At 44.4% G+C, this 18,385-nt stretch overlaps 1 protein-coding gene across 4 annotated transcripts in view; it reads left to right on the top strand.

Moving 5' to 3' along the window:
- LPP (LIM domain containing preferred translocation partner in lipoma) overlaps positions 1-18,385 on the top strand; it is a 267,940-nt gene that overhangs the window by 82,220 nt on the left and 167,335 nt on the right. For all 4 annotated transcript variants that reach the window (XM_058187147.1, XM_058187150.1, XM_058187149.1 and 1 more), the window contains one exon: positions 12,721-12,920. In XM_058187147.1, the coding sequence (XP_058043130.1) occupies positions 12,731-12,920 (190 nt within the window). In that variant the 5' untranslated portion in view covers positions 12,721-12,730. The remainder of the gene's footprint in view (positions 1-12,720; positions 12,921-18,385) is intronic.

Raw genomic sequence — 18,385 nt, forward strand, 5'->3', positions numbered from 1 at the left:
TTTTAAACCACATCTTCTGGAGACAAGTCGTTCCAGTGATAAATTGTTTTCACTATTAGGAAATTTCTCATTATTTCTAATTTTGGTCTCCCTCCGGGAAGATTTTACCTATTGCCTCTCCTTCCTTCTTCCTTCCTTCCTTCCTTCCTTCCTTCCTTCCTTCCTTCCTTCCTTCCTTCCTTCCTTCCTTCCTTCCTTCCTTCTCTCTCCTCCCTCCCTCCCTTATTTTTCCTTCCTTTCTTTTCCTTCCTTCCTTCCTCCTAGAATCATACAATCTTAAGGCTGAAGGGACCTTGGTGGTCTTTTAGTCTAACCCCTTCCTTTCTTCCTTCCTTCTCTCTCTCCTCCCTCCCTCCCTTCTTTCTCCTTCCTTTCTTTTCCTTCCTTCCTTCCTCCTAGAATCATACAATCTTAAGGCTGAGAGGGACCTTGGAGGTCTTCTACTCTAACCCCTTGCTTAGGCAGGAAACCGTATACCATTCCAGACAAATGGTTATTCAATCTCTTATTAAAAACCTCCAGTGATGGAGTGCCCATAACTTCTGGAGGGAAACTGTTCCACTGGTTACAATTGTCCTCACAGTTAGGAAATTTCTCCTTAGTTCCAGGTTGCTTCTCTCCTTGATTAGTTTCCATCCGTTGCTTCTTCTCCTGCCTTCAGGTGCTTTGGAGAATAGCTTGACTGCCTCTTCTTTGGGGCAACCCCTCAAATATTGGAAGATGCTATCCTGTCTCCCTTGGTCCTTCTCTTGACTAGACTAGCCATGCGCAGTTCCTGCAACCATTCATCGAATGTTTGAGCCTCCAGTCCCCTAATCCTCTTTGTTGCTCTTCTCTGCACTCTTTCTAGAGTCTCAGCATCTTTTTCACATCGTGGCGACCAAAACTGGATGCAATATTCCAAGTGTGGTCTTACCAAGGCATTATAAAGTGGTATTAACACTTCCTGTGATCTTGATTCTATCCCTCTGTTGATGCAGCCTAGGACTGCGTTGGCTTTTTTTGGCAGCTGCTGCACATGGCTGGCTCATATTTAAGTGATTGTCCACTAGGAAAAACTAAGATCATGGCATCCGGCCCTCTCAATTCCTGGCAGATAGATGGGGAAGAAATGGAGGTAGTGAGAGATTTTATTTTCCTGGGCTCCAAGATCACCGCAGATGGGGACTGCAGCCAAGAAATTAAAAGACGCTTGCTCTTGGGGAGGAAAGCTATGGCAAATCTAGACAGCGTACTAAAAAGCAGAGACATCACCCTGCCAACAAAAGTGCGTATAGTCAAGGCTCTGGTTTTCCCAGTTGCAATGGATGGCTGTGAAAGTTGGACCATAAGAAAGGTTGAGCGCCAAAGAATGGAGGCCTTTGAACTCTGGTGCTGGAGAAGATTCCTGTGAGTCCCTTGGACTGCAAGACGATCTAACCGGTCAGTCCTAGAGGAGATCAACCCTGACTGCTCTTTAGAAGGCCAGATCCTGAAGAGGAAACTCAAATACTTTGGCCACCTAATGAGAAAGAAGGGCTCACTGGAGAAGAGCCAAATGCTGGGAAAGATTGAGGGCAAAAGAAGAAGGGGATGACAGAGAACAAGGTGGCTGGATGGAGTCATTGAAGCAGGCGGCGTGAACTTAAATGGACTCCAGTGGATGGTAGAAGACAGGAAGGCCTGGAGGAATGTGGGTTGGACACGACTTCGCAACTAGCAACAACAACCACTAGGACTCCAAGATCCCCCTCACAGTTACTATTATTGAACCAGGGACCCCCTATTCCAAACCCGTGCCTTTGGGTTTTCCAGCCTAGGTGCAGGACCTTAATTTTCATACTCCTGAACTGAATCTCGTTGGATAAGACCCGTTGCTCAAATCTGTCCAGATCCTTCTGGATCTTGAGTCTGTCTTCCAAAGTGTTAGCAATTCTCTCCATCCATCAAGTGACCTTCAAATGAAAAGTTTCTTCAAGCTGAGAAGATGCTGCTCACGGTATCTAGCAGTCTTGGGCACCAAAGTCTTTGGGTCTTCTATAGCAGGGGTCTCCAACCTTGGCAACTTTAAGCCTGGCGGACTTCAACTCCCAGAATTCCCCAGCCAGCTGGCTGGGGAATTCTGGGAGTTGAAGTCCGCCAGGCTTAAAGTTGCCAAAGTTGGAGACCCCTGTTCCATACGACATGGCTTGGCAACAGATTCCTGTTTAGTGTTGCGACCTCCTTGGTGCAGTCTTGGTTTGAAGGGGGCTTTCTTATGGCTACCATGATGTTCAGACTCTAGAAAGAGTGCAGAGAAGAGCAACCAGGATGATGAGGGGACTAGAGGCTAAAAATACAACGAACGGTTGCAGGAACTGGGTGTTGTGACTGAGGCCCAAGTAGTGATTACAAAACACAATTAGTCCGAAACAAACATATTTTATTAAAACAGCTGAGAATTAATTCATCCAAAACAAATTCTTCATAAACAGTCCTTCGGCCTTATCACCAACCTTGTCTGCCAAAGACTTTTCTTGGCAAAAACCCCACAAAGTTCAAGAGACACTGACAAGAAGCAATGGAATCAACGTTGCTTTTCCACAAAGAACCCAACGGCTGGTTGCTACTCTTTTAAGCCTTATGGGAGGGGCCAATCATCTTCTGGCCTTACTCCTGAGTTGTCCTCTTTGCTTCAGCTGCTCTTGCCTTCTGGCAGCTCTTCTGATGCGTGCACTAGGAACAGGGTCCTCCTGTTCCTCTGCCTTTCTGCTGTCTGCCTCTGGAGGCTCCGGAGTCTGTGCATCACTCCCAGATGGCCCTGGCCCCATCTCTGCCTCCGACGCAGAGCCCTCATCCGGGCCTTCCCCAGCCTCCAGGACTGGCCCATTGTCCTCCCCAGCCTTCTCACTATCCGACTCCGCTGCCAGGTCTGCAGGCTGCTGGCGGACCACAACACTGGGCATGGATAGTCTAGTGAAGAGAAGGACCAGGGGAGACAGGAGAGCATCTTCCAATCTTTGAGGGGCTGCCCCAGAGAGGAGGAAGGGGGTCAAGCTATTCTCCAAAGCACCTGAAGGCCAGACAAGGAATAATGGATGGAAACTGAACAAGGAGAGATTCAACCTGGAAATAAGGAGGAATTTTCTGACAGTGAGAGCAATCCACCAATGGAACAAATGTTGCCTTCGGAAGTTGTGGTACCTTCATCCCTGGAAGCTTTCAAGAAGAGACCGGACTGCCCTCTGTCAAAAATGCTGTAGGGTCTCTTGCTTGGGCACGGGGGTTGGACTAGATGACCTACAAGGTCCCTTCCAACTCTGTTATTCTATATTCAATGGAACAGAAGTTGCCTTCGGAAGTTGTGGGCGCTTCATCGCTGGAAGCTTTCAAGAAGAGACCGGACTGCCATCGGTCAGAAATGGTGTAGGGTCTCTTGCTTAGGCGTGGGACTAAAGCGTGGGACTAGATGACCTCCAAGGTCCCTTTCCAACTCTTGTTATTTATGTTAAATATCTCACCACAGTTCTCCATCTTACAAATGGTCATTTCTCTCAGCTGACGCTGACTTCAGTGTGGCTCGTTCAACCAGTTGCAGCCAATAGATTGCAGCTTAATCTTCATCTGTCTTTTTTTCTTCCTCCCCTGTTGGTGTTCCTTGTTTTACTAGCAAGTGGAGAGGAAAAAACCGGAACATTTATAAATATAACTGGGTTTTCATGAGCTACTGTATAAGCAAGCTTCATCTGGCGGCGTTGGCTGTCATGGCGCCGTGCCTCTCGTTTGCCGTCGCAAGACGAAAACATTGATTATTTCGGAATGCTGTAGAGAATCCAAAGAGAAAATTTAAGCCATCTGTAGCGGGCTAAGAGAAGGAAAAAAAAAATAGAAAACTTGGCCTATCTCAAGCATCGCGTAGAAATCGGTTGAAAATGTATTTACTATTGATTTGCAAGGTGGGGTCATTCATTCCGGGCTTCTCACTGTGAGGTAAAATAAGAGATTTGAATACAAATCTCTGCGGCTTCTAAGTGTCTCAACTCGGCACACTTGCCTCCAGAAGTTGTGGCCACTTCAACAGTTGGAGACTGGGCGGCCATTTGTCTGGAATGGTCTAGGGCAGGGGTCTGCAAACTTGGCTCTTTTAAGACTTGTTGACTTCAGCTCCCAGAATCCCTCAGCCAGACGTGTCTTGTTTCTTTTTCTCTTAAGTGGAGAGATTGCAGAGGAAGGGATTGCAAGAGAGTAAGCAAAGCTGGCTGAGGAACTCTGGGAGTTGAAGTCCACAAGTCTTAAAGTTGCCAAGGTTGGAGACCCCTGGTCTAGGGTCTCCTGCCTGACTAGAAGACCTCCAAGGTCCCTTCCAACTCTGTTATTTTATGTTATTCTATGCTTCCGTTGAAGTGTCTCTTTTGAGTTGATTTTTAGCGAACCTCTTTGGAGTTGATTGAGGTCAACTCATGGTGGCTTCATGATGGGTCCGTGTTGTTTTCTTTGAAATAATCTAGAAATCATTTCTCCTTTTCTAAGCCTTCGAGATGTTTCTCCAACTTCCCATTCTTGTTTGCAGTCCCAGGAAACCCAAGGATGAACCAGGCCTCAATCTCCTTTAGCTTCTCATCCAGACAAGGTCAACCTCTGTCACAATGTGAATCCACCAGTTAAGCTACCGGTTAGAAAGCTACTACCCTGAACTCAAAAGCGTGTTCGGATGAAACCCAGGGTCAACCAGATCACTTTCTGACCAACAGCCAAGGAAGACACCTCACAAGGGTTGTCTGAATTGGGTAGGTCTAGTTCAGGGGTCTGCAAACTTGGCTCTTTTAAGACTTGTGGACTTTAACTCCCAGAATTCCTCAGCCAGCTTTGTTTACTCTTTTTTAATCCCTTCCTCTGCAATCTCTCCACTTTGCTGGGTAAGAGAAAAAGAAACAGACACGGCTGGCTGAGGAACTCTGGGAGTTGAAGTCCACAAGTCTTAAAAGAGTCAAGTTTGCAGACCCCTGGTCTAGTTTAATGAAAAGAAAGGCTAGGGGAGACATGATAGCAGTCTTCCAATATCTCAGGGGTTGCCACAAAGAAGAGGGAGTCGAGCTATTCTCCAAAGCACCAGAAGGCAGGAGAAGAAGCAATGGGTGGAAACACATCAAAGAGAGAAGCAACCTGGAATTAAGGAGAAACTTTCCTAACAGTGAAGACAATTAACCAGAGGAACAGCTTGCCACCAGAAGTTTTGGGTGCTCCAACACTGGAGGTTTTCAAGAAGAGATTGGACATCCATTCGTCTGAAATGGCTCAGAGATTCCTTGCCTGAGCAGGGGGTTGGTCTAGTTGACCTCCGAGGTCCCTTCCAACCCTATGATTCTGTGATCTCAGGCTGGGGGTGGTGGTGGTGGTCTAGAAGGCCTCTGACCTTCTAGGGGTAAAACCCAGCAGGTTCTGGAGAACCGGTAGCGGAAATTTTGAGCAGTTCGTAGAACCGGCAAATACCACCTCTGCCTGGCCCCAAAATGGAGTGGGAATGGGGATTTTGCAATATCCTTCCCCCAGGAGTGGGGTGGGAATGGGGATTTTGCAATATCCTTCCTGTGCCACACCCACCAAGCCACACCCACAGAACTGGTAGTAAAAAAATTTGAATTTCACCCCTGCCTCTTCCAACTCTGATATTCTGCTAAGTGGCAGGCTGAGATTTTAGGGGTGGTCTCCCCAGGGGCTTCCTGAGTGAGGAAGGGTCAAGAAAATCCGGAGAGGGGTCCACAACTGCCATCTTGATTTTTGTACCTCCGTTTGTACCTCCTTGCAGACATCTTCGGGCAGCCTTCATTTCCCCAAAGAAACCCTGCTGTTCGTTTCTGGGTTTTGAGGTCGAAAGGAGCCTCAGTCCCACCCGTGAGAAAGATTGGTACAATTGGAAAAATCACGTGTGGAAGTTTGTAAGCAGCTCAGTCGATCCAAAGGGTAAGGCAGATGAGCAGGCCAGGAAAAAATTCACAAAATCTTTTGTGCACGAAATCGTGAAAAAGGAACTTTTGGCCTGCTGGCAAATTCTCTTCCAGAACTTCCCCACTGTTGCATCCCCGAGCCTCCTCCTCCTCCTCTCCTCCCTCCTTCTCCTCCTCTTCTTCTTCTTCCTCCTCCTCTTCCTCTTCCCCTTTCCCTTCTCCTTCTCCTTTCCCTTCCCTTTCTCCTCCTTCTCCTCCTCTTCTTCTTCTTCTTCCTCCCCTTCCCCTTTCTCTTCTCCTCCTCCTCCTCCTCCTCCTCCTCTTCTTCTTCTTCTTCTTCCTCCTCCTCCTTCTCCTCCTCCTCCTCCTCCTCTTCCCCTTCCCCATCCTCCTCCTCTTCTTCTCCTCCTCCTCCTCCTCCTTCTCCACTATTATTTTAATTCTCCTCCTCCTCCTCCTCTTCCTTTTCCTTCTCCTTCTTCACTATTATTTTAATTCTTCCTCCTCTTCTCCTCCTCCTCCTCCTCCTTCACTATTATTTTAATTCTCCTCCTCCTCCTCCTCTTCCTTTTCCTTCTCCTTCTTCACTATTATTTTAATTCTTCCTCTTCCCCTTCTCCTTCTCCTCCTTCTCCTCCTTTCTCCTCCACTCCTCCTCACAGATAGATAGATAGATAGATAGATAGATAGATAGATAGATAGATAGATAGACAGAAAGAAAGAAAGAAAGAAAGAAAGAAAGATAGATAGATAGATAGACAGAAAGAAAGAAAGAAAGATAGATAGATAGATAGATAGATAGATAGATAGATAGATAGATAGATATGATTTAAATATATGATAGATAGATAGATAGATAATGATAGACAGATAGACAAACAGACAGATAGATAAGCAGATAGACAGGCAGGCAGGCATAAAATGAGTGATTTGGAGAGAGATGTATTTTAATGGAATCACAGAGTTGGAAGGGACCTTGGAGGTCTTCTAGTCCAACCCCCTGCTCAAGAATAGAATAGAATAGAATTTTATTTTATTGGCCAAGTGTGATTGGACACACAAGGAATTTGTCTTGGTGCATATGCTCTCAGTGTTACATAAAAGAAAAGATACGTTCATCAAGGTACAACATTTACAAGGCAGGAAACCCTACACCACTTCAGACAAATGGTTGTCCAATCTCTTCTTAAAAATCTCCAGCGATGGAGCACCCACAACTTCTGAAGGAAAGCCATTCCACTGGTTGATTGTCCTAATGGTCAGGAAATTCCTCCTTAGTTCTAGGTTGCTTCTCACCTTGATTAGTTTCCATCCGTTGCTCCTTGTTCTGCCTTCTGGTGCTTTGGAGAATAGGTGGACCCCCCCCATCTTCTTTGGGGCAGCCCCTCAAATACTGGAATGCTGCTATCATGTCTCCCCTGGTCCTTCTTTTCTCTAGACTGGCCAAACCCAAACCATGCAACCGGTCTTCATACGTTTTATTCCCCTTTAATCATCTTAGTTGCTCTTCTCTGCACTCTTTCTAGAGTCTCGACATCTTTTCTATATCGTGGCGACCAAAACGGGGGCTCTAGTCCAGTCCCCTGCCCAAGATCCTAGAATCCTAGAAACATAGGGCTGTATAAGAGACCCTGGAGGTCTTCTAGTCCACCCCCCTGGCGAAGCAGGATACCCTGTGTCATTTCAGACAAAAGGGTTACCTTTTTTGATTTTGTAAATAGCTTCCAGTTTTTTCTCTCTCTCTTTTTGGGTGGGTTGAAAGAATTTAGAATTTTTTTAGAATTTTATTTTTTATTGGCCAAGTGTGATTGGACACACAAGGAATTTGTCTTGGTGCATACGCTGTCAGTGTATATAAAAGAAAAGATACGTTCATCAAGGTACAACATTTACAACACAATTGATGGTCAATATATCAATATAAATCAATATATTGATATCAATATATCAATATAAAGGTGGGAGCAGATGCCTCTTAGGTCATCATCTACTACCTGCTCTCCATAGAATAAATAACATTTTTCTTTCCCACTTTCCAACCCCCAAATACAGTCAATACAATTTGTCCGAATCCCTTTTATTCGCAGCCGTGTCGATTTTCCCTCTGGCTGTAGGAAATTCTTTCCCCCCTCCCCTGCTTTTCGACAATGCGTCAAATTTCTCCTCCTCTCGTCTGAAAAACCGCCGACGATTAATGGTCATTACAGCCGCTGTCGATAAACATCGGTTGCTAACAGTTTGCAGAATAGGCGGCTTCTCTTACTACAGCTTTATCCCTCTTCGTCTCAGCCCCTTTCCTTTTCTCTGGGCAGCAAACATGGGGGTCTCTTATCTCTCATAAATACGTCTTGTCTCAGAAATGCAAAAGTGCATTTTTCGGACTGCAGAGATCTGGGAAATTTAATTCTTGTTCGATTCCTCTCGGCAATCCAGGTTGTATATAGGAGGGAACTGCATTTTTTTTTTATTTACATTTATACCCCGCCCTTCTCCGAAGACTCAGGGCGGCTTACACTATGTTAAGCAATAGTCTTCATCCTATTTGTATATTATATACAAAGTCAACTTATTGCCCCCAACAATCTGGGTCCTCATTTTACCTACCTTATAAAGGATGGAAGGCTGAGTCAACCTTGGGCCTGGTGGGACTAGAACCTGCAGTAATTGCAGGCAGCTGTTGTTAATAACAGGCCGTTTAGCAGCCTGCGCCACTCAAGGACCCCATTTTGCACAGCAAGTTGTGATTTTTTCAGAACTTGGAGGTCAGGCCCCTCTAAATATAGGGAGCAAACAACCTGGGCTGGGATGGTTAAAATATGTACAGTGGTCGATTCCTTTAGTGACCATTTGAAGTTATAAAAGTACAGGAAAAAAAAGATTTAAGACTGTTTTTCACGCTTACAACCGTTGTGTCATCCCCCTGGTCACGTGATCCAAATTCAGAGTCTTGGCAACTGGCATGTACTTACGACAGTTGCAGTGTCCCGGCGTCACGTGATCCCCTTTTGTGACCCTTGGACGAGCAAAGTCAAGGGGGAAGCCCGATTCACTTAACAACCAGGTGATGTAAGTTAAGAACTGCTGTGATCCACTTAGCCCCTGTGGCGGGAAGGGTGGTAAAATGGGGCGAAGCGCACTTCATCATTCTCGCTTAGCAACGGATATTGTTGGAGTCCGTTGTGGTCGTAACTCCAGAACTTCTGTAGCTCATACGGTGCTGAACAAAGGTGTAATGTTTTCTTGCAGGAAGAAAAAGAGAATAAAGATTGGTGCTCTCTGAGCTTTGGTGGTTTTCTTGCAGGCATTTAATTACCCAACTAGGTAACATCTTCAGTGTTGGATGGAAGGAAGGAAGGGAGGGAGGGAGGGAGGGAGGAAGGAAGGAAGGAAGGAAGGAAGGAAGGAAGGAAGGAAGGAAGGAAGGAAGGATAAGAAATTTGGGGTACCTGAGCTTGGAGGTTTTCTTACAGGTATTTAATTACCCAACTAGGTAACATCTTCAGTGTTGGATGGAAGGAAGGGAGGGAGGGAGGGAGGGAGGAAGGAAGGAAGGAAGGATGGAAGGAAGGAAGGAAGGAAGGATAAGAAATTTGGGGTACCTGAGCTTGGAGGTTTTCTTACAGGTATTTAATTACCCAACATCTCCTGAACGATCGGCTGTCTTTATTTATTTATTTATTTATTTATTCGTACTTTTATACCGCCCTATCTCCCTAGGGACTCAGGGCGGTGTACAGCCATATAAAAACACATAAATATACAAAGTAAAACATTCATCTAAAAAACTTATTATATAGGCCAAAATTTAAAATAGACATATAAACAATAAAACCCAATTTAAAACCAAATCTAAAATTTAGACATTTAAAATTTTAATTTTTTAAAAAAAATCTAGTCCAGTCCTGCGCAAATAAATAGATGTGTCTTGAGCTCGCGGCGGAAGGTCCGAAGGTCAGGAAGTTGACGAAGTCCTGGGGGAAGCTCGTTCCAGAGGGTGGGAGCCCCCACAGAAAAGGCCCTTCCCCTGGGCGTCGCCAGTCGCCACTGCCTGGCCGACGGCACCCTGAGGAGTCCCTCCCTGTGAGAGCGCACGGGCCGGTGGGAGGCATTCGGTGGCAGCAGACGGTCCCGTAAGTAACCCGGACCTATGCCATGGAGCGCTTTGAAGATCATTACCAAAACCTTGAAGCGCACCCGGAAAACCACAGGTAGCCAGTGCAGTCTGCGCAGGAGGGGTGTTACATGGGAGCCACGAGGGCTCCTCTATCACCAGCAGCCGCATTCTGAACTACCTGAGTCTCCGGTGCTCCTCAAGGGGAGCCCCATGTAGAGAGCATTGCAGTAGTCCAGGCGAGATGTCACGAGAGCATGAGTGACCGTGCATAAGGCATCCCGGTCCAGAAAGGGACGCAACTGGCGGACCAGGCGGACCTGGTGAAAGGCTCTCCTGGAGACGGCCGTCAAGTGATCTTCAAAAGACAGCCGTCCATCCAGGAGAACGCCCAGATTGCGCACCCTCTCCATTGGGGCCAATGACTCGCCCCCAACAGTCAGCCGAGGCTGCAGCTGACTGTACCGGGATGCCGGCATCCACAGCCACTCCATCTTGGAGGGATTGAGCTTGAGCCTGTTTCTCCCCATCCAGACCCGTACGGCTTCCAGACACCGGGACAACACCTCGATAGCTTTAGAAGAACATATGACGACCGTCTCCAGGGGAGCTTTTTATCAGGTGCGCCTGATACTCCAGTTGCGTCCCTTCCTGGACCGGGATTCCCTATGCACAGTCACTCATGCTCTTGTTACCTCTCGCTTGGACTACTGCAATGCTCTCTACATGGGGCTCCCCTTGAAGAACATCAGGAGGCTCCAGCTGGTCCAGAATGCGGCTGCACGGATTATAGAGGGAGCACCACGATGCTCCCATGTAACACCACTCCTGCGCTGGCTACCGGTGGTCTTCCGGGTGCAATTCAAGGTGCTGGTTACCACCTTTAAAGCGCTCCATGGCACAGGACCGGGTTATTTACGGGACCGCCTGCTGCCATCAATAGCCTCCCATCAGCCTGTGCGCTCCCATAGGGAGGGTCTCCTCAGGTTGCCGTCAGTCAAACAATGCCAACTGGCGGCTCCCAGGGGGAGGGCCTTCTCTGTGGGGGCTCCTGCCCTTTGGAATGAGCTGCCTCCGGGGTTGCGTCAACTCCCTGACCTCCGGACTTTTAAACGCGAGCTCAAGACCTTGTTATTCCATCGCGCGGGGCTAGCCTAATGAAATTTTAATGGGAGCTTTTATGATGGTTTTTACCCTAGTTTTAGTTTTTGGCCAAATTTTAGAATTAGTTTTTTAATAGGTTTTTAACTTTTGTGTATTGCTATGTTGTTTTATATTGGCCGTGAACTGCCCTGAGTCCTTCGGGAGAAGGGCGGTATAAAAATTGAATAGATAGATAGATAGATAGATAGATAGATAGATAGATAGATAGATAGATAGATAGATAGATAGACAGACAGACAGACAGACAGACAGACAGACAGACAGACAGACAGACAGACAGACAGACAGACAGACAGACAAGGTAACATCTTCAGTGCTAGATGGAAAGAAGGAAAGAAGGCAGGCAGGCAAGAAGGAAGGAAGGAAGGAAGGAAGGAAGGAAGGAAGGAAGGAAGGAAGGAAGGAAGGCTGGGTAAGAAATTTGGGGTACTTGATGTTATCTGAGCTTGGAGGTTTTCTTGCAGGCATTTAATTACCCAACTAGGTAACATCTTCAGTGCTGGATGGAAGGAAGGGAGGAAGGGAGGGAGGGAGGAAGGGAGGGGGGGAGGGAGGGAGGAAGGAAGGAAGGAAGGAGGGAGGGAAGGAAAAGACCTTATCTTACTCTTGTTATCTGAGCTTGGTGGTTTTCTTGCAGGCATTTAATTACCCAACTAGGTAACATCTTCAGTGCTGGATGGAAGGAAGGGAGGGAGGGAGGGAGGGAGGGAGGGAGGGAGGGAGGAAGGAAGGAAGGAGGGAAGGAAAAGACCTTATCTTACTCTTGTTATCTGAGCTTGGTGGTTTTCTTGTAGACGTTTCATTACCCAGACTAGGTAACATCATCAGTGCTAGAAGGAACTATATATAAACATAGAGCAAACTCCACTGCCTTCTAGCACTGATGATGATGGTCCATGAAACCTCTGCAAGAAAACCACCCAGCTCAGGGAGCACCAAGGACCCCTCGTGTCAACCTTGAGCTACAAATATATTCTTCCTTATTAGAATAAAGATTGTCAGCTGGACTTCACTGTGTTTCTTTGGAAACCTTTCTCTGATGCGCTGTTTTCCAGATGTCTTGCAAGCCCTGTCCTCGGAAACAGGGAGAATGGAAGACATAGTATTGCAAGGTATCAAGAAAACAACCTAGAATCTAGAATAGAGTTGGAAGGGAGATTGGAGGTCTTCTAGTCCAGCCCTTCAGGGAGATCCTATACTGTACCATTTCAGACAAGTGACTGAAAGCACCAATTTGGGAAAAAACCCACATTTCTGCAAACTTGCTAGGACCCCAAATTCATTGCCATCACTGGGGTGAAGGACTGCATGGACTATGGCTGTTTGCGATCGATCCATCCATCCATCCATGGATTGACCGATTAATTGATCGATTCCTCATGCTGTCTGTTGAAGCCCATCCATCGGCTCGTCTAACAACTGCCCCGCTTAGCAATGGAAATCCAGGGCTCTCTTTTGGTCGTAAGAGAAGGACGATCCGTAAATCATTAAAAAAAATAAAAACCTAGCAAAAACTAAGCAGTATTCCTCTTATCTCCGTAGGAACTGAGCAATGTCTCGCCCTGCATGGCTGCCCCCCAAGAACCCCAGTGAACCGGTGGGGCACGTGACCGCAAGAATGGAGACCACCCACACGTTTGGGACCCCCAGCATTTCCGTTTCCACTCAGCAGACCCCCAAAAAGTTTGCTCCGGTGGTAGCTCCCAAGCCAAAATACAACCCTTACCGCGCGGAACTAGAAGGTAAGAATTTTTTTCTCTTCGTTTTGCAAGTTGCATCCTTTCTTTTTCTCTGTCTCTCTCTTTCCCTCCCTCCCTCCCTCCCTCCCTCCCTCCCTCCCTCCCTCTCTTTCTTTCATCCTTGCAGGTTTTAAGAACCATAAATGCAGGGAAACGTTGGATAAAAAACTTGTTTGCAGACTGTGTGTGAGAGTAAATACAAGAGAGAGAGAGAGAGAGAGAATAATTGTAACTGGAACGAAAACACGAGGTTTGAAGACGGGAAAAATTAATTGCACTTCTGTGCCTCTTTTATAAAGGGACTTGAAAAGTTGAACTTTTTTTTTTATTGTAGCATTTGAGGGTTGTTTTTTTTTTTTAACAAGCTGTCCTTGGGGCAGGGGTGTGTGGGTGGAATAAATCACACACACACACACACACACACACAAGACCTTGTCCATTACATTGAAATAGCTTGAATTGTGGAGTCCAGAATAAACGCTTCTGTCGCCCGTGGGGGAACAGACTTTGCTGTGTGAGTGTGTTTGTGTGTTTTTGCATAGGGAACTGAAGCTCCACTTTTTTTTTTATTTACATTTATACCCCGCCCTTCTCCGAAGACTCAGGGCGGCTTACAGTGTATAAGGCAATAGTTTCATTCTATTTATATATTTACAAAGTCAACTTATTGCCCCCCCAACAATCTGGGTCCTCATTTTACCTACCTTATAAAGGATGGAAGGCTGAGTCAACCTTGGGCCGGGCTTGAACCTGAAGTAATTGCAGGCTTCTGTGTTCTAATAACAGGCTCCTAACAGCCTGAGCTATCCACGGCCCCTTGACTTGACTTAAGGAGATTTTAACAATATCCTGACCAGACTTTGCTCCAAATTCTTCAGTCTCCAAACTGAGTTGGAGACCAGAGGAAGGGAAGGAGGCTGGTGGCTGAGTCTCCATTCCCGTAATGCAAGGTAGCCTTAATTGTGCCAAGAAGTGATAGCTGGACACGCAGGAAAAATTTTATCCCTAAACCCTAAATTCTGCCTCTTCCTTTTAAAAATAAAATAAAATAAAGCAAGCTTCTTCTTGTCCTATCTGCAAGAGATTTTCCTTTTTTTTCTAAATTGCAAAATTGCCAGAGAAGGCCTGGGGGGTGGAGTCAAAAGAGGAACCAGCCTAGAATTCCTACGTAGCCACAAATGTACAAAGTCCAATCCACCTTATCTGACTTCTAGTAGGTGCTAAAAGTTATCCCACAAGTGTTTTTTTCCCAAAAGGCAACTGGACTTTTGTTTTCTTTTTTTCCAAAGGCAACTGTCTCTTATTTATGACGGTTGCAGCATGCCCGGTGTTAACGTGATCCCCGTATGCGACCTTCTGACCCACAAAGTCTGACCCACAGAGCCAGACTTAAAGCTCACTTAACCAGTGAGACAAGAAAAATTGTAAAGTGGGGGCAAGCCCGCTTAACAACGGTCGTGCTTACGGACATTTTGGGCTCCATTGTGGTCGTAAAACGAGGACTACCTGTATTTCCAGCTGGACGGACCAGCCGCAGAGAAGGCACTGTGAAAAGGGAATTTCTCCATTTGTCCACCTTCCTGATGGTTGCAATGATGAGCTTCTAATAATAATAATTAAAGTAGAGCTGGAAGGGACCATGAAGGTCCTCTAGTCCAACCCCCTGCTCAAGCAGGAGACACTTTACCATGTCAGACAAATGGTTGTCAAATCTCTTTCTTAAAAGCCTCCAGTGATGGAAGCACCCACAACTTCTAGAGGCAGCTTCTGTTCCACTGGTTATTGGCCTCACTGTTAGGAAGTTTCTCCTTAATACCAGATTGTTTCTCTACTTGATTAGTTTCCATCCCCCCCTCCCTTCCCTTCCTTCCTCCCTCCCTTCCAGAATCACAGGACTGTAAGGGATCTCAGAGGTCCTCTAGTCCAGCCCCTTGCTCAAGCAGGAGACCCTGTACCATCTCAAACAAATGGCCCTCCAATCTCTGTTTGAAACCTTCCAGTGATGGAGCACCAATAACTTCTGGTGGCAAACCATTCCACTGGTTAATTGTCCTCACAGTCAGGAAATTCCTCCTTAATTCCAGGTTGCTTCTCTTTTTGATAAGTTTCCACCCGTTGCTTCTTATCCTGCCTTCAGGGGCTTTGGAAAATTATTTGACCCTCTCCTCTTTATGGCAGCCCCTCAAATATTAATTAAAAATCATTAAGTGTTGTATCATTAAGTGTTAAATTTGTTGGCCATCATTAAGTGTTGTAAGTGTTGTACCTTGATGAAGGTATCTTTTCTTTTATGTACACTGCGAGCTTATGCACCAAGGCAAATTCCTTGTGTGTCCAATCACACTTGGCCAATTAAAAAAAAATCTATTGAAACACTGCTATTATGTCTGCCCTGGTCCTTCTTTTCTCTAGAATGGCCATATCCGAATCTTGCAACGGTTCTTTGTATGTTTTTGGGGGGAAGCTTCTGTGCCCCTCCCTAAAAAACAGCACGGGAGCATTCAAAACTAAACACTCTCTGGCTTCTCCTACTCAGGCCCTCCAGCCAAAACTCACTTTGACAAATTGTTAATTGTTATTTTTTTCCCATTTTTATTAACGAACAGTTCTAACACTTGAGACTTTCCTGCTACGTCGAACCAAATTGTTGTTTTTATTCTAACGGTCAGCAAAAATCCATCTTCTTCACCTCCGGCCATGTTTCATTTTCTTCCTCTTTTCACTTTTCGCCCAGCAGTTTTCCATCTTTGCTTGGCGAGAGAAAAAAATTGGGTATTACGAACAGATTTAATGGAGACACGCACAAAGGCTGGGATTGCATGGCTTCATAAGCTCCTGGGGCTGATTTGTGACATGTTCGTGTGTGTATGTGTGTGTGTTTGTGTGTGTGTTTTCAGACATCTATTTGGCGTACCTTAAATGAAAAGGAAAAAAAAAATACTTTCTAGCTTCCAAAAAAGCTAAATTAAAGTTGGAATCTCTAATATTCAAGGAGGGTCAAATGTCTTCTCTTTTTTTGTGGTTAAACAAAAATGGGAAAGATTTGAATGGAATCCATGGTGGCAGAGGTTATAGTCCTTGACTTACGACCTCCTGCTTAGTGACCATTCAAAGTTACAACAACGGCAAAAAAAAAGTGACTTACGGCCTCTTTTTGGTCACGAGAAGCGAAACGTCTTCAAAGAAAAACCAGAAAGTCCAGTTGCCTCTTTAAAAAAGCACCTTTGTGATCACTTATGACCAGTTTTCTCACGACTGTGGCAGCATTCCTCTTGGCCACCTGATCGAACTATGGACCAATGGGATTAGAGCTCCCTTAACAACTGCCTTAATTAGCAGTGGAAATTTTGGGCTCAATAGCCGTCATAATTCGAAGACTACTTGTGGCTTTGCATATCTAAACTACAAGAGGCTATGTGGTGGGTTTTACTGGATGAGAATAGAATAGAATAGAATAGAATAGAATAGAATAGAATAGAATAGAATAGAATAGAATAGAATAGAATAGAATAGAATAGAATAAGAAATAGAATAGAACAAAAGAGAATAGAATATTGGAATGAAGAATAGACTAGACTAGACTATAGAACAGAAAAGAATAGAATATTTATTGGAATGAAGAATAGAATAGAATAGAATAGATGTTGGCATGAAGGATAGGATAGGATAGGATAGGATAGATGTTGGAATGAAGAATGGAATGGAATGGAATGGAATAGAATAGAATAGAATAAAATACAATTAAAATAAAATAGAATAGAATAGAATAGAATAGAATAGAATAGAATAGAATAGAATAGAATAAGAAATAGAATAGAACAAAAGAGAATAGAATATTGGAATGAAGAATAGACTAGACTAGACTATAGAACAGAAAAGAATAGAATATTTATTGGAATGAAGAATAGAATAGAATAGAATAGATGTTGGCATGAAGGATAGGATAGGATAGGATAGGATAGATGTTGGAATGAAGAATGGAATGGAATGGAATGGAATAGAATAGAATAGAATAGAATAAAATACAATTAAAATAAAATAGAATAGAATAGAATAGAATAGAATAGAATAGAATAGAATAGAATAGAATAGAAATGGAATAGAATAGAATAGAATTGAATTGAATTGAATTGAATTGAATACAATTAAAATAGAATAGAATGGAATGGAATGGAATGGAATGGAATGGAATAGAAATGGAATAAAATAGAATTGAATACAATACAATACAATTAGAATAGAATAGAACAGAACAGAACAGAACAGAACAGATGTTGGAATGAAGAATGGAATGGAATGGAAAAACGATGAGAAGCTGACCGGGTATCAGAAACTGATCGTCAAACTTGTATCTCTCTATTAATACTTCCAGGTGCTGGCGTTAAGAAACAAGCTTTATCTCAATTAACTTCTATTAATTTACCGACGCTAATTGCTTTTTAATTCTGTACAATTCTACACCAACTTTCATTTTTTGCTGGAAATAGAAGAATTCTTGTTCCACTTCCTCTACAGATATTACCAGATCTGGCTTGCCAAATTCCAGGCAATTATACTGATTTTATTTTGTTTTCCACAACTAAGGGCTGTCTGTATTTTTTTGGGCTCTGGTTAATAGCTCTCCTTTCCTTCTGCCCAGCAATATTATTTACAAGTTGTCCAGAACTTACAGTCATTCGTTTAGTGACCGTTCAAAGTTACAACGGCACTGAAAAATGTCACTTAGGACCGTTCTTCACACTTAACGACCCTTGCAGCATCCCCAGGGTCACGTGATCAAAATTCAGATGCTTGGCCACTGACTCGCATTTATGACGGTTGTGGCGATCCCCTCTTGCAACCATCTGACAAGCAAAGTCAACGAGCAAACCGGATTCACTTAACAACAGTGGCAAGAGAGGTTGTGAAATGTGGCAAAACTCACTTAAGAAATGTCCCACTTAGCAGCAGAAATTCCAGTGGAACATAAGCCGAGGACTACCTGTGTTTTATTTTATTTGTTCGTTAAATTTATATGCGTCTTCTACGTGTCATGCCATGGTTGCAGGTTGCTGGTTGTCCAGCATGTTACCATAAATCCATTGAAATATTTTTTGCACCCATGCAGGAGAGCGTTAAGTATGATAAATTGATGATGATGATGATGATTTGCTTTGGATCACTCTTTAAGGGCACCACTTGTGAATCCTGCAGGAAAGGGATTTTCAAAATCCTGCAAAAATGGGTCCTTGGCACAATAGAATAGAATAGAATAGAATAGAATAGAATAGAATAGAATAGAATAGAATAGAATAGAATAGAATAGAATAGAATTTTTATTGGCCAAGTGTGATTGGACACACAAGGAATTTGTCTTGGTGCATAGGCTCTCAGTGTACATAAAAGAAAAGATACGTTCATCAAGGTACAACACTTAAAACACTTAATGAGAGTCATAGGATACAAATAAGCAATCAGGAAACAATCAA

The sequence above is a fragment of the Ahaetulla prasina genome, chromosome 6, assembly GCF_028640845.1.
Source record: "Ahaetulla prasina isolate Xishuangbanna chromosome 6, ASM2864084v1, whole genome shotgun sequence".
Lineage (NCBI taxonomy): Eukaryota > Metazoa > Chordata > Lepidosauria > Squamata > Colubridae > Ahaetulla > Ahaetulla prasina.